Source organism: Ciconia boyciana, chromosome 15 (assembly GCF_034638445.1).
Source record: "Ciconia boyciana chromosome 15, ASM3463844v1, whole genome shotgun sequence".
Lineage (NCBI taxonomy): Eukaryota > Metazoa > Chordata > Aves > Ciconiiformes > Ciconiidae > Ciconia > Ciconia boyciana.
Genome location: NC_132948.1, coordinates 11,816,875 through 11,831,968, shown reverse-complemented (window position 1 = coordinate 11,831,968; position 15,094 = coordinate 11,816,875). Strand labels below are relative to the sequence as shown.

At 39.8% G+C, this 15,094-nt stretch overlaps 1 protein-coding gene across 1 annotated transcript in view; it reads right to left on the bottom strand.

Moving 5' to 3' along the window:
- TMEM132C (transmembrane protein 132C) overlaps positions 1-15,094 on the bottom strand; it is a 227,112-nt gene that overhangs the window by 19,191 nt on the left and 192,827 nt on the right. The window contains exon 5 of the mRNA XM_072880304.1: positions 12,295-12,438. Coding sequence (XP_072736405.1) covers positions 12,295-12,438 — 144 coding nt within the window. The remainder of the gene's footprint in view (positions 1-12,294; positions 12,439-15,094) is intronic.

The window sequence follows — 15,094 nt, the reverse complement described above, 5'->3', positions numbered from 1 at the left end:
ATCAGCAAGCCACACGTAAGGTCTGATTTGCTAAGCAGATGCCCCTCACAAAAAAAGGGCAGGGGTTATGTGGTGCAACAACAGACCGCCTTAGCTCAGATTAACTCAGATGGAAATAACATCATCGCCAACTTGGTTTTGGAGTTACTCAACGCAGACTTGGCAAAACTATTTTGATCTGTTCTCCTATGGGGTTAAAAGAGATGGAAACACAGGACTGCTAGGGACAACCTGAAACACTGTCGCATGGAATCATGGAGGAAGGATAGAAGGGAGATTAAAAAGAGTAATAAATTAAACTGGATCATATTAGAACTCAAATTCTTTTTAATTAAACAGGTATATTTGTTTAAGCATTTTTGAGAGATAAAAGTATCTCTCTGTTTTCCTCCAGGGTTTTGCAATGCTTCTGGAAGGTCGCTGAACAGCACAATGACCGGCCCTCACCTGTAAGTTCTGCCCACAGTAGTCTAACAAAGTTTCTGATAGAAGCTGGAGACTCTGTGAACAGTGATCTGTCTCTCATCTGTAGTATTTATGCTTTTACTATGAAAACATCTTCCCTCTGAAAGTGCTTTTTATCTTTGGCATCAGAAGAAGTGAGAGATGATGAAGGGAAAGCCTGCTTAGCCACCACCCTTAAGTGACTGGTTTTTTTCTACCCTGCGTAGCAGATCAGCAAGAAGTTTTGCATTTTAAAGAGCTTTCTGATGCTATTTCAGCACTTTCTTTCATTATTAAGCTGCATTCAGCTACTTTCCCCCTTTTTTCTATTTTTCTAACTTCTCTCTCCAGATTAAAACTAAAATAAAGAAGCTAGACAGCAAAAGACAGGGCTAAGCACAATTCCCTAGAGGTTTCTTCTTTGTCTTTCTTTTTTCTGGCATTATATTTTTGTGCCCCTTTGTAACAAAGGCCATTGCCTTTCCAAATGACTTGGATAGATTCTCTCTGCAACAAATCACATTTTATTGAGCTGACAGAGAAAACTACTGCCTGGAAATCAAGAGAGAGTCACTCCTGAATCACTACCTATGGCACTTTGTGACTTTGTGATCTGGGGAGTGAATGTACCTTTCCATCTGGTAATGAACAGATTAGCTGCAGTGAATATCAAGGAGATTCTTAGTACCGTTACCAGTCAAATGCAGAACCTCTGGGTCTTCCTTTACTTACTCCTTTCAGATTAAGGTCTTGATCCCACCATGACCTCTGTATTGCAGAATTGCAAGAAGGGAGCATGAGCTGCTTGAGGTCACCACAAAGGATGTGACAACCTACTGCCTTGGACGCTGCAGCCATAAAGGGGCTGTTGACACTTCTGTAAAAATATTGGGTTTGCTGGGTTAAATTCTGCTACAGATTCCTGAGAAATCTTCATTCAATTACTGGTGGAGGCAGATAGTTTACAAAAGAGAAATTTCATGTCAAATATAAGCTCAGACTGTCTTTCAAAAGATGGGGAACCCAAAACAATGTCTGTTCTGTTTCGTATCTGTTGTACATAGGAGTGGAAAGAACGACAACTGTAAGACTTAAAAACAAATGAGTGGTACTGACTGTGAGCCTAGTCTAGTCTAAGCTTGTTTATTCTCCTAGTGGTTTTTCACCTCTGGAGATATCAGCCCAGTCTCTGAAGGACAGTTCAGAAGGACAAAAAGAGAAGCTTTTAATAGGGCAATCCTGTCAAGTTTGTAAACACTGAAAATTTGTGAGGCATCGGTCCATTTTCTAGGTAGAAGTCTGTGTGGTTTGCCCTTAATTAAACACCCTGAGGTTTGAAAAGCCTCAGAACTTTAAGACTGAACAGAAATGAGGGGATATTATAATGGTAGATGTCCTTCTTGTATTCATCGGGTTCAGAATCCTATATTTTGATGTGTAAACCCATTTACCCATTTCTGTTATACTAATGTAAATGTTGCTAAAATATTCAAAGGTTAGGTTACATAAATGTTTAAATATTTATGAAAGCACTTCTATGAGCAAAAAGATTTTTCCAGTATCTCTTAAAGGAATCTCAATTTCAGTGAAAAAATTTACAGGATAATTAGTATATTAGTATAATAGTGATGTTCAGCATTTTTCAAATATACGACACTCCTAGTATTTCAGCTCAGTATCATCACTCTTACGTACCAGAAGGGCAACTGAAGCTCATGGAGGTTAAGCTTTGTGAACAAAGTCATTCATTCCATCAAGGAATACAGAGCACCAGAATGACTTATCCACTGAATATACTGACACTTACATAATAGATAGAAAATATTAGACAGTGATAATAATTCCACAAGCTTTTTGGACAATCCTTTAGAATTTTGTAATATTCATGTCCTTGCTATAGAATTTATTCTAAGATTTTTTTTAACAACATCCTCTGTAGAAAGGGAATTATCCTCTATTAAATTCTAGAGGTTTTGAGAGAGACTCTATATAGCTCTCTAGCCTTGATTCCAATTAAACACTATGGTATTATACATAAAGGAAATCCTGTGCTACATGAACATTAGGTGACGGCAACTGCTTCATAAGAAGGATTTCAATGCCTGGCTGCATAATCCTGAATAATCAATAACCTACTACTGGAGAATGGAAGCTGTCTCAAGGCCCATACTATTAATTTTTTCATGTTAAACTGTTTAAGTCTGGTAAGAGCTAAAGCTTCAGACCCGAGCTCTTCCATCATCTCCGGAATGATATTTACAGCTTTGTGACACTGTTAGAGCAGCCTTTAAAATGGAAGCATCCATTATAGGAGTTGCTAATTGCCAGTATGACTTGACTTGTCAGAGCCACCCCTCGTTCTCTCTGACTACAGCTGGAGCTGTGCTCGGTGACTCGGAAAGTGAAGGCAAAAGCTCCCCTCACAGGGTGAGCATCAAGGTAAATACAGTAATGCAGACTTAATACTGGTAAGACTGTCATCTTAATAAATGAAGGGCTTGATTTTTCACATTACGTGCAAGAATAACCCTGAAGGTTGTTTTTACCTACGACCCACCAAAAGAAAAAGAATGAATTTGTTTCTTGAAATAGTTGAGGAATAATTACTCCCATTCTGGAAACCGTGATGAGGGAGCAGGGCAAGTATTACACTTTAATAACTGATTTAAGCCTCTTTACATTCTGCCTCTCTTAAAACTAACTGTCTGCAGTTTTCAATGGATAACACGGCTTGCGTGTTGGTGTTGCTTTGTGCTTGCAAACAGCTGCCACATTCCAAATGTGGTTTCAGTCCCTGTGATCAGTCCTCAGGCAAAGTTCCCAGCAACCCGCACTAATAACACAGGGATCGAGCCCTGAGCACTGAAGAAGAGAACTCTGTAAAATCAGGGCCATAGTTTAAAAGCAATTTGGACTCTCTCTGCTGAGAAAGGTCTGCATTTTCAGTATCAGCAGCCAGATTAGCAAAACTAAGTAGAAAACCCCCAAAGCTAGAGAGCATTTCTTAGGGAAAAGGCTGTACATTATCTAATCTCATTACAAAGATTTTGCTGGCAGCTTTGCAGAGCAGAAGCAGTACATTTAACTAACTGACTATCATTCACTACGACAGAACTGAGAGAGTAAAAGGGGCACAAAATGCCAGCTGAGACTGGAGGGCATCTATTTGCTCCCAAATGACCAGCTTTTGAAGCTGAACTGTAGCTGCGCTGAGCCACAGGAGCTCTCTGCAGCTAGCATTATCACGTAAAACAAAATCTGTCTTGTTTTGTGCACTCTCGAGTCAAGTAATTTCTGAAAATGGGGCCGAACAGAGAGTTTGGCTCCTACTCACTAGGGATATGCCAGACTACATACACAGCATGGCCCCAAATATCTTGCTTGCCAAAGCAGCATCACAGGGTGAATGCAGGGACTTTTAATTCCATCTACACACTTTGGACAGTAGTTGCACATTTGAGAACACCACAATGCTTGTCATTTTCTAACTTAGTATGTATCTACAATATACAAATTCACAATGTGTAAATTACAGCTATTGGCAGAAAAGGAAAGGAGAAGCGAACCATTGTTTCTTCTGACTGTATTACGCAAAAAGGTCTGGACAAAACCGCTTATCTTCCCATCATACCTATAGTTGTCACAAGACTAATGTTATTTCTCCCATTTACTTTCCTGGTCTTGATCTTGCAGCTTTGAGGTTGACTTTGAAGCACTTTCTGTGGAACTCGAGGCGCTGTTACTGCCACTCTGCTTTGATTTTTCAGTTGGGATGTATAGGTTTTCCATACTGACATCACTAAGGCAGGTAGTGAGCTGGGTGAAGGCATGAGATGACAGGGAAAGTTTGCAAGGATAACGTTTAAAAGTTTCTTTAGCTGCCCTTGAAGTTTTTTGCATTTTATGTGATGGCAAGGTATTTACAACTTTTATTGCTGAATTTAAGTATCGCAGACCATGTCAATTTTGAGTTTCAATTTCCACAGAGGCTGACTGCTTGGGGAGTAGTGGTATCCATTAATGATAAAACATCTTCTGTGAAAGCTCCGCATATTGCTGGCCTATATGCCATATTTGCATCTGACGGAAGTGTGCGGTAAAGCTTCATTTTGCTAAAGCTCCTCTGAAGTTTTTCCGCTCTACTGATATATATTGATCTCAGTAAATCACAGGACTATGAAAAATACGGAGGAGGGCAAGGAGGTGGACTTTTTATTTGCAATTCTGTTCAGAATATAACATATCATATTAGATTTACCAGAAGAAAAGCCTACAAAGTCACAGGGCTTCAGAACAGCAAAACAATGGAATTTCCATGCTGTGATTCTTTCCTGTTTTTAAAGCTTTTTAGTTTCACACAAATCACAGGAACACACAGTATCAGAAGAGGAAAGAGGAGCCATCAGAGAAATAGGGTGCTGGGTTTGGACTCAGAAGGAGATACAGCTTCTGCTTTTGAGGGCTTTCAAGGCTATATTAGGGTGTGGTGAGTAGGAACTGTATTTGCAGTTCATCAGCTACTGAACACAAACTTCAGGAAGGTCATCTGTGGTGGCCCTTGGGGGCATCTGCACCATGCAGTGGATGTGACTGAGATCCCATGCTTGTCCTGAGCCTGCTGCTGTGTCCCTACAGCCCCGTGCAGAGACCCTAGCTCAGGATGCAAAAGCAGCGTAGCTGCGTTGGCTCTCAGCGCAGTGTCACCCAGACTGAGCTTTCAGCTCCTGATTCTGGAGGTAACCAAGGGAAGACTTGCAAGCCTGAGAAGGAACACACAGGCACCTTACGAGGAGCAGTCCAACTTTTCCGCATTCCTTCCAGAAAGTTATACAACTACTTTATTTTTTAAAATGAGAGTACTGCCACAATTTTGACTGCGTGGGCTGAAGTACCTGAAAGAGGCATCAACCGTCCATGAGCAGCTGCCTGAATATCACAGTGGAAGAGGACTGGCAGCAGCTGCTGTTGTTTAGATTGACCCCTTCATGCTTTCACTGAATCTTGCAGGACTGCCACAAAACCACAGAAGAGAGTATTACATTAAAGTGACTGCACAGAATATGGCCTGTCTATTATTAGACCACGCTGGATTCCTGGAAGCCCTGTCTAGTGTGACTTTTCATTTCTCCCTTTGTTTTATAGGGTTGAGTTAGGAATGAGACTTGTTTTAATCGGGATTTTATCCACCTACTCATTATTCAGCATGCTCAGCTCTACAACAGTTGCACCTAGCTAAAAAATGCCAAATAGAGTTTTATTTGACCTAAGTAAAAAATGAGCGATAAATCAATTGCATTATATTCACTGTAGGAGCTTTTTATTGGAAGTTAGTGTTCTTCCTCGATCAAAATAGCTGGTAGCACAACCAGTTCTTTCTAGTCTCAGCCTCTTGTTTTTATTTTCTCCTATAACCTGCACTAAAAACATAATGTGAAGCCCTAAATCCTCTGAGTCTTGAAGGCTTTGCAATAAAGCCCCATAGGAAGAATATATGTGTATGCTGAGGTGCAGAAATGCAACGCAAGTTTGGACGCTTACCCTGCCGTATGCAGCAGGAGTTGAAAGGTATGAGGGAAAATGTAACGTGCCCGTGACGTGCCAGGGTTTCTAATGGGATGAAATCTTCTGAAACTCTGCTTCCCCTTGAAATCACCATCTGCATCACACTTCATCACAACCCACCACATCATTATCTGCCTCCAGATGCTGCTGGTAAGAAAGCACAGGGAAGAAACCTTAGATGTCATGGGAAGCTTTGTTTTGTGCAGACTTCGCTTTCCTCTGACAGATACTTAAGAGATTCCTCATTTTTATATTTTGGCAGTATCTATAATAACGTTTCACTGAACCAAGTACAATTATCTCCAAGCCCTGTTTAGGACCAGAAGCACTGATTCTCTACAAGATCAGTTCTGTAATGCTCATCATGTAAAACTTTAATTTCAATAGGAAAAGGATCAGATCTTGAATTAGCCCCATGGAGGGCAACACACAAGATATTTAGGTCCTTCCTTAACAATCTCAAGCATTTCCATATCCTTTAGCACTGCAGTGCACCAGGTAACAACAGTCACACCCTGATTCCCATTCATCTTCATACAGGTTTTGACAGACCAATGTATTTTGGCACTGGCACTTTCTTTAATGTGACACTTCATACCCTTCCAGCACACCAACGTTTCTGTCATCACCTGTCCCCATCTCACCATTCCCTGGGTGCCTGTTTTGCTCTCTCTTGGTTGCATGTCTGGAAAGTTCCAATGGATCCAGGGACCAGCTGGGCCCTTACAGTAAGTAGATCAGGTAGCAGAAGCTGGTGCTGCAGCAGGACGTTATCCGCAGTCAGTCCACCAGCTGTGGGGAGAAGCTGATCCCCATTCAGGTCAATATTTGTACTGTGCGGGGACCTCTGCTCCCACTAACAGAATATCAGCCTTGCTTATGCATGGATAACCACACTTTTCTAGGTAGGGCTAATATAAATAAAGGGCAAGATGATTTCCTTTACCGGCGGAAGCCTGCTGTTGCATTACAAAGTCTGGCATCCAGCCCCCATACTCAGAGAGCAAGTGATCATGCTGCCCCGCTATACAGCCACTGATTCAAGTCAGAGTAAGTATCTTTCTCTTTGGTGCCTAAACAATATGATGACAAGACATCCATAGACACATAATCTTATATTTATTAAGATTTTTTTCTCTGGAATAGCCATGGTACTATGATGAAACATTAAGGAGCCTGAGGGACTGTCCCCATACCATTAAAATTTCAGGGTGAGCTTTCCTGATGGCTTTAATGAGTATGGCACTTTAATGAGTGCAGGATTGAGGCTTAAGAGTTCGATTCTTTAATAGCTGCCTACAGCTCAGCCACTCAGCTTGGAACTGCATTCAACGTACTGGCAGGAAAATGCATAACTCAACTTTTAATAAAAATACCTATGGATGCTGCTAACTCGTGGTTGCTCTGCCTGTCAAAGGGAAAACAGTATCTAGTTTTAAAACACATTTTAAGTTTTGCAAATACTGGAAAGTAAAGAAGAACAGTGAAATTTCTTTGTAGTTAAATCACAACTGAAGAGACTGAAGCATAGCTATTTGTGTAAGATTGGGTATATTAAGCCAATAGCAAAGTATCATCTAAATAATGAAGTGCTGATGACTTTTCCTTAGTAAATAGGGTCTTGTGATACGGTTCCAGATATACAATTTTAAAAATAAATTACTACAATTAGCACACAACTATTTATTTATCTCTTATGAAAATGTCCATCTGTTGGCTTCGTTATTGGCAAACTGAGACTTTCCTACATCATGTGTTCCACAGCATCCAGGCTGGCCTTTAATCTGAATGGATTCACAAATGAACAGCAGACATTTCAACATGAGTTTGCATCTATTTAGTAAGAATTAATTTCATTTCATAAACTGTTTCCACCACAAATGGCAAAATCTCTGAAACATTTATGAATCCTAAACGACTATTTCCTACGAGTACGTTCCCTGATGTCAGCAGTATTCACAGTAAAGTTACTCATGTGTGTAAATGACTCCTGGACTGGGCCTTTAAACAAGATCTGTAACCTTGACAGGTGTCTATAAGTCCCATCACTGTTGCTTTGAAAGTGTTGATACCAGCAGTAGTTCCAGCCTTTAAGCTAGAGTTCAAGCATACAGCCCCCTGGCCAGATTTTCAGCCCCCAACAGTTCAGTGTTGCTTTGATCTAGGATTTTGTTTCAAGTTACTGTGATAAGAGAGGGACAGCTGTGACACTCTGTCCTGGATTTCAGCTCCTCACAGAAGTCCCTCACATTCTTGCAGTGGCCTTTACCTGCGGTTAATGTCTCCCTCTGCTCATCAGTCCCAACGAAACCAAGAGCCCACTGTTTATTAACAGCTACATGTGTGGACTAATATTATCTGAATGCATGTTTTGATCTCAATACATCTCAAAGCTATTAATGCCATTTTAAAATGAAAAGAAACTAGTAAATAAGGTCTTTAGAGTATGGTTCAAGGCTAATACACTGAGACTAGTATCCAGCTTTTAATTTACCAATTATAAATAACAGCAATACAATAAGAATTCAATGCCATGTATACAGCATCCCCTCATGTAGCAATGGGATAAAAGCTAGTCCAAGAATGATGAAATACCAACCCAAAATGTTTACAGTAGCTTCTGAAATACATGTACCACTGAAGATTTTTGAACTCAGGTTATTTTAACGGAAAAAACATCCTCAAGTTCGTAAGCATTAACAAGAGTTTTCAATCTGGAAATGTCACAAAGTATTGCAAGTCTCCTGAAACTGCTGCTCTTCACAGCATGACACCTCATGTGTTCTAGCAGCCAGGTGACCTGGGAACCCAAAGCAGTACTTGCTTTTGAGCAAACTGCATGAAAGCCCCAGCAAAAGCAGCCACATTCCACTTGAATTTCCAGGAGATGAAAAGGAGCCTACGCATGCAACTGCAATTACTATTAATGGATCCAGATATATGGATCCTATTGGTAAATTCCAGCTTAGCAAAGTAAAATTTGGCTGTTGCTTGATTTTTAGTGCCACAATAAATTTTGCGTCCACTTTTAAAAGGTTGGACCACTGTGTGAAGGTCTAGAGCATTCAAAGACTTTTAAAGTTCATTAAATCAACTGTAAATTTGGAAGTAAAGAGTTGAAACTATGAGACAATAAAAAAAGTAAAAGGAGTCAGCAGATCTTTCAGCAGATTAAGACAGGACACAAACTGTGCACTGAGCTGCCTCGAGACCGTGCTTATCACTGGGGAAACTATTACCTGTTATTTGCAGATATATCTTAGGTTTAGATTTCCACTGGGCTCTGTTACTGAGAATAAAGTAATTGCAGACAAACTGAAGGCACTGTAAAAGTTAATATAAATAAGCTATTATCCGATGGCCATTCAAACGCTGGGAGAAACATTATCTTTAGGCTCCATACAAATGCACACTTACTTATTTGATGACTAAATATTACAAGCCAAGTGCTAATAGGCACTGTTCACCTTCAGCTTCTAGCCTAACTCTGTATGTTTGCCTGAACCCAAAGTTATCAGAAATCCCACACAACTGAAATCAAACAAAAATATCTGTGTGAAGCTCTAGATGATAATATGTCTAAGTATTAAATAGGTCTCATCAATAACACCTTTTTTTCCTTAGTTTGTGGTTTAAATTAATCTAGCGGCTTTCATACCTGTAAAAACGTTTTGGTTCTGCTATGACAGGGATGCTCAGGAACATGAACTGTAAACACACGCACGTGTTCTTTGTTGAAGATATCTTCCCAACAGATATCATCTATGATGACTGGACTTTTTTTTTTTTTAAAACAGAAAGGTTACTCCCAACAAGGTACCTAAAGCAGTATTTTACAGAGGATGATGATATATCCAAAGAAGTTAACATAAAAGCTTGATGGGGAATTTAAAAATGAATTAAGGATTAAAGGCCTTTGTGCTCCATTTGAAGCTTTCTGAGTGCTTTTTAAAATCAGAACCAATATGAACATGTCAATTTGACTTGAACCCCAAACTTAATTTCCCCATGTAAAGAAATTTCCTGGAAACTGGAACATTCTAGATGAATTAAAAAAAAGCCATTTTCCTTTATGATGAGCTGATAAAACCTTTTTGTTCAAAGCGTTCCACTGAACTCTATTTTTTAACTAGCTGCATGTTTCATAGCAGTTAAGCACTCATGTCACAGATGCATTCCTCCAGAGATTCTGCATATATTTCTAAATACACAGAAGATACTTTCTCTATTCATCTGAGCAATTTCAAAACATTTCTGAAGAGAAAGAAATTACACCTGAAAAATTTCTCTAGTCGATTCCAATAAACACTGTGTGTTAGCCTCCAGTTATTTGTTCCACTTCAACTTCAGAGTGGCTAGATAGGGAGCCTTCTAGAAGCCACTTAAAAATGTTCCGATAGTGCAAACAGGCTCCATTTTAAGAAACCCTTTTAGTGGAGATAAATTATTTCTGTAGAAAATAAGAGAAGAGCACAGCAGGGTCCCAAGTGTTAATCAAAGGACATAGTGCTTCAAGAAAACATTCTTTCCAAACAAATTGCTGGAGAACTGCAATAGTCCAGGCTGTACTGCAAGAACACTCTCTTTTTTTGTAAGATTTGGGTATTTAATTTCTTCTTGATCCATATGCTCCAAAGCCATAAAACCCCAAAGTAATTTTTGCAGAGGGTTTTTTATTTGGGAAATAATTGTGCTGTCATTTTCTATGCATCATCTGGTGATGTACAACAAACGCCCATCAGATATATTTTTTTTCTCTGACCTCAGTCTTCCTCTGAATGGAAGAACTTAACACTGGTCATTTTCACTGTTGGAAAGAAGAAATCCCCATGTGGCTGGAATTATTTGGTGAAATTCTGTAAGCTGTTTAAGCAAGATGGCTAGTCTGGATGATCACACGAGTCCTTTTCTGAATTTATTTTTTTAATTTGTGAATGCTATCTTGTATTTTTTCTTACTCAAGAATGTGGTTTCCAATAAGGTTACAATTAGGACGATCCCTAAACTAAATTCCAGCTATTACTTTGATTTGTAGTTAGATGGCTACCTTAGGAAAAAGGTTAACAGGAATTCTTTGAGATTAAAAACTCTGTAAAGCATCTGATATATGGTAGCACTTCAAGCTCCAGCAAAATGGAGAGATTTGTTTGGCTCTGAAGGATCCCCTGAAAGCAGAAAGCTTTCTGTAAAAGTCTTCTGTAATGGCTTCATTAGTTCAAAGTATGACTATTTTTCCCACCTACTCGGTTACTGGTATAATAAATGCTTCTACATAAATTCTACAATAGTGCAAACTGTCGGATCCCGCAAGTTCACAGGAGTTTTATTGCTTTCCGTGAACCTACAAACTGAACTGACTGTAATACATAATGCTGCGGCATTACTATTTGTATACTACACATCCAAGAGGGCTGATAGCATATTAAAGATACCTGAAGAGTATCATCACAAAGCCCACTGTGCTATATGCTGTACAATCACATAATATAATAAAATCCCTGTTCAAAAGAGCTTATAGACCAAGGGTAAAATCACCCTTGCTTAAAGATCATGCACCATGTATGTCCTGCGTGGAAAGTGCAACCAGATTCATGCAGAGCACTGCCTTTGTACTGACTCCCTGCACCATGCAGAGCATTGCCTTTCTACTGACTCCCTGCACAACTGTGAATTTATTTCAGGGCTTTGACTACATATTCACAGCAGAAATAGCTGTGTTGCCTTAAGACAATACTACCCCACTGGTGTTTGTTACTGTGCGACATTAAGCTGCTAGTGCTAAATTGATGGACCGGTCATGTGAATGCTTTCTAGCCACTTCTGTGCAGAATCAAGTTGTTAATTCAAAACAGCTCTCAGCAGAATGTGAAGTCAACCAGGATGACTCTGCATTGCAGTTGCTGGGGAACACTTAGCCAATCCATTCCACTGATGCAGCTGTGGAGGTGATAATCACAGCTGGAAAGGTGATAAGAAACATCTGGAGAGGCAGTACTAACAGCAGAGCTGTTTTTGCAGTGAATGAACTCTGTGCACAGAGGACTTGAGGTGACATTACCAAGATATTTTAAAATTAGGACACAAATAAAAATTAAACACTGAAATTCTACTGAAACTCAGTGTGGTGGCTGTACTGTTGCACCTCTCCCTCGCTTTTCTTAAAAATCCCTCTGAAACAGTAGTACAATTAATTTGCAGGAGTTGATTTTGTGGTTGTTCCCAGGCTATTATCCTTCTGTGTATAAAAAGACATGACATTTCAGAAGCCAATACATGGCATGAACTTACTTTAATGACGTCTTCATCAGAGGATTTGCACTCAACTGATTCAGAGATGTCTGTCACAGCACTGTTCTCCTCAATGGAGACCACTTTGATGGGCACTGCCACTGTTTTTCCCGTGAGAATTGCGGTGTTCAGAATTTCCATGTCCTGTACACAAAATAAAGCACAGCACTGTTCAGAGATGGCTAAAGAGATTTCCAAAAGGCAAGCATCAGCTCTTCAACTGGACTTACACTCAAGAAAGATGCATTAGTTCTCAGTGGCTAATGATCTAATCTCATCTTCAAATAGATGCAACTTGGTAAAATGCAGTAAACCCCCAATTATATTTTACCTGCTAAATAAACCCCGTCAGCTGCATTGCACACCGTTAAATAGTGAGCAAACTGACTGCAGCTAAATTCAGTCCAGCCAGGCATACATCACAGGTAGCTTCTACTTTTTAACTGTGGGGCTTTTCCCAATATTTACCTTCCAAAACATGAGCTCAGAGTTTTTACTAAACTGGATTTGATTGGCAATGTTTGGGACAGGATACAAGAGCCTCGAAAGTAAAAATATTGCTCTTTGAATCTAAGCCTATTGCAAAGATGAGGCCTCTCTGTGAACTTTGTATCTGGAACTGGTTCAAGATTATTTAATTTCCTTTGATATGGCCAATGAAGCAATGCAAGGAATCCAGAAGGAGTTAGTGATGCTATTAACTGCAGGGAAAATAACAAGGAAATCTGAAGTTTGAACTTGGGTCTTGGCATATAAAAGCCTTTCAATGCACCATCAACTAAGCTAACTCTTCTAACTCCTGAACTGTTTCAGCATCACAGTATTCCCAAGATTCCCATGCAGGAAGAACTTCAAAGTTTTCCGCAACTTTTCAACTTCCAATTCTATAAAGTGAATAAAATATTCAGAAAATCCTCAGCACCAAAGTCATGAGGACTGCAGCCACTGATGTCAACAGCAGCAAAATGGGGCACTGATACTATTGATACTGTTTTGAATTCAAGTTTAGTGAGTTTGAAATCTGGGTCAGATTTTCTTTTAATCTTGCAACTTGTTATTTCTCAGGTTCTCCTACAGCTCTCATAAGAAATCCCATCACACTTGAAAAAAAAAACTGTTAAAAAAGGAATGTTGACTGTTCTAAAAAGTAAGAACCCTAAATAATTCCTGTGGCATATATGAAAACAAAGCTACCCAACACAGTAAATCAGAGCCAGATTTATAAATGACATTATTGGAAAGTCTAAGGCCATTCTCAGGATTTTCTAAGGTAGAGACCACCCCCAGCCATCCCCCATACAAATTCTGCCGGGTATCTGGCCTTTTTCTGTTGAGCAACAGAGCGCTGGAGTGAAATGGAGCTTGGAGCTTGACTTTTGGAGCTTGACTTCTGTCATCCAAACTTGAAAATTTTGTTCCAAAAGTATTTCCACGTACTGGTATTTTGATAAGTTCAGAAACAGATGCAAAGGAGCAGATATCAACATTTGTGAAAAAAACTCGGTAGCAAACCCAACTACTCTTCTGTCTGCAGACTTCCAAAGCAACAGGCATTGAACAACCCACATAGGCTCAACAAAAAGCAGGTTCAACATATTTTCCGCTGTGTATTTGGCTACTGCAAGTGCTGTATGTCCTTTGAAATTAATCTTTTGCCTCGATCCCTTAAAGCCTTATTTTTTGTGACTCTGAGTGTTAAACACTGCGAATTAAGGACTCCAGGGCAAAGGAGCAGCAAGAGAGTTTATGGAATTGACAGGACATCTTTTCAGGCTATCTCAGCTCTGCTTTGAAATGATTCTACTCAGATCCAGTTTTTCCTTAGCAACTGATATATATTACTGATAGAGAAATCTAATTTAAAGGAACAGGTTCAGAGGAAGAGGAATCCCATAAATAGAAAAAAGTTTCAGATATAAAACATGCTCTGTGGCTTGGGGATTTACCCATATTTGCATTTAATGGTAATTTATGAAGTTCAAGACAAATCAGAAAATTATATACACACAAAACAAAAAAGAAACAAGCCCTGCACCACTGCCAAGAAGATAAAAACAAAGATCTGATTATGCAATGAGGTGAAGCTTTTGTGCCACAAGCAGCAGAGTAAATTCATCACCCAGGTTTAACTTGCAACAAACTGCCTGGGAGTCACTACGACTTCCTCCAGCTCAGCTTTACTCATGCCTGCAGAGTTGAGTAATCAGTGGCCTCAACATGAGGTCAAATATTAAGAAAAATAGGAGAGAAGGTAAGTAGGAAGCCCAGCAGACAAGACCACAAGGCACTCTGACGCGCATGAGGATCCTGTGCTCCTGACTCCCCAGCCCTGTGTATCACCACAAAAAGAGCATGCTCTGGCATTACCCTGGGTGATGGCGAGAATGCCAGTAGTGTCATTCTAAATCTTGTTTGCTGCACCACCAGCCATGGCTGCAGCTAAGCTCTGAGCCTACACCACAGCACCAGGAGAACACTAGAGGACAAGATTAAAATCCAGTATTGGAGATAGGGTTTAAAAAAATGGGATGCCATAAAGTTAAATGTAAGTTGCTACTTTTCTGTAGGAACAACTAATCCTATAAATACAGATTCAACAGGAAACACTGCTCTCAGAAAAGCATTTGGGGGCTGTAGTAGACCACAAGCTGAACATAAGTTAGCAACTGCATGCTGCTGTGGTTAAAAAACAAAACCGAACCAACCAAAGAACCCTCCTGCAGTAAGCCGTATAAAGATGAGTATCACCTGTAAGACGTGAGGTATTCCTACTCTACTCAGCACCAGCAAGGCCTCAGCT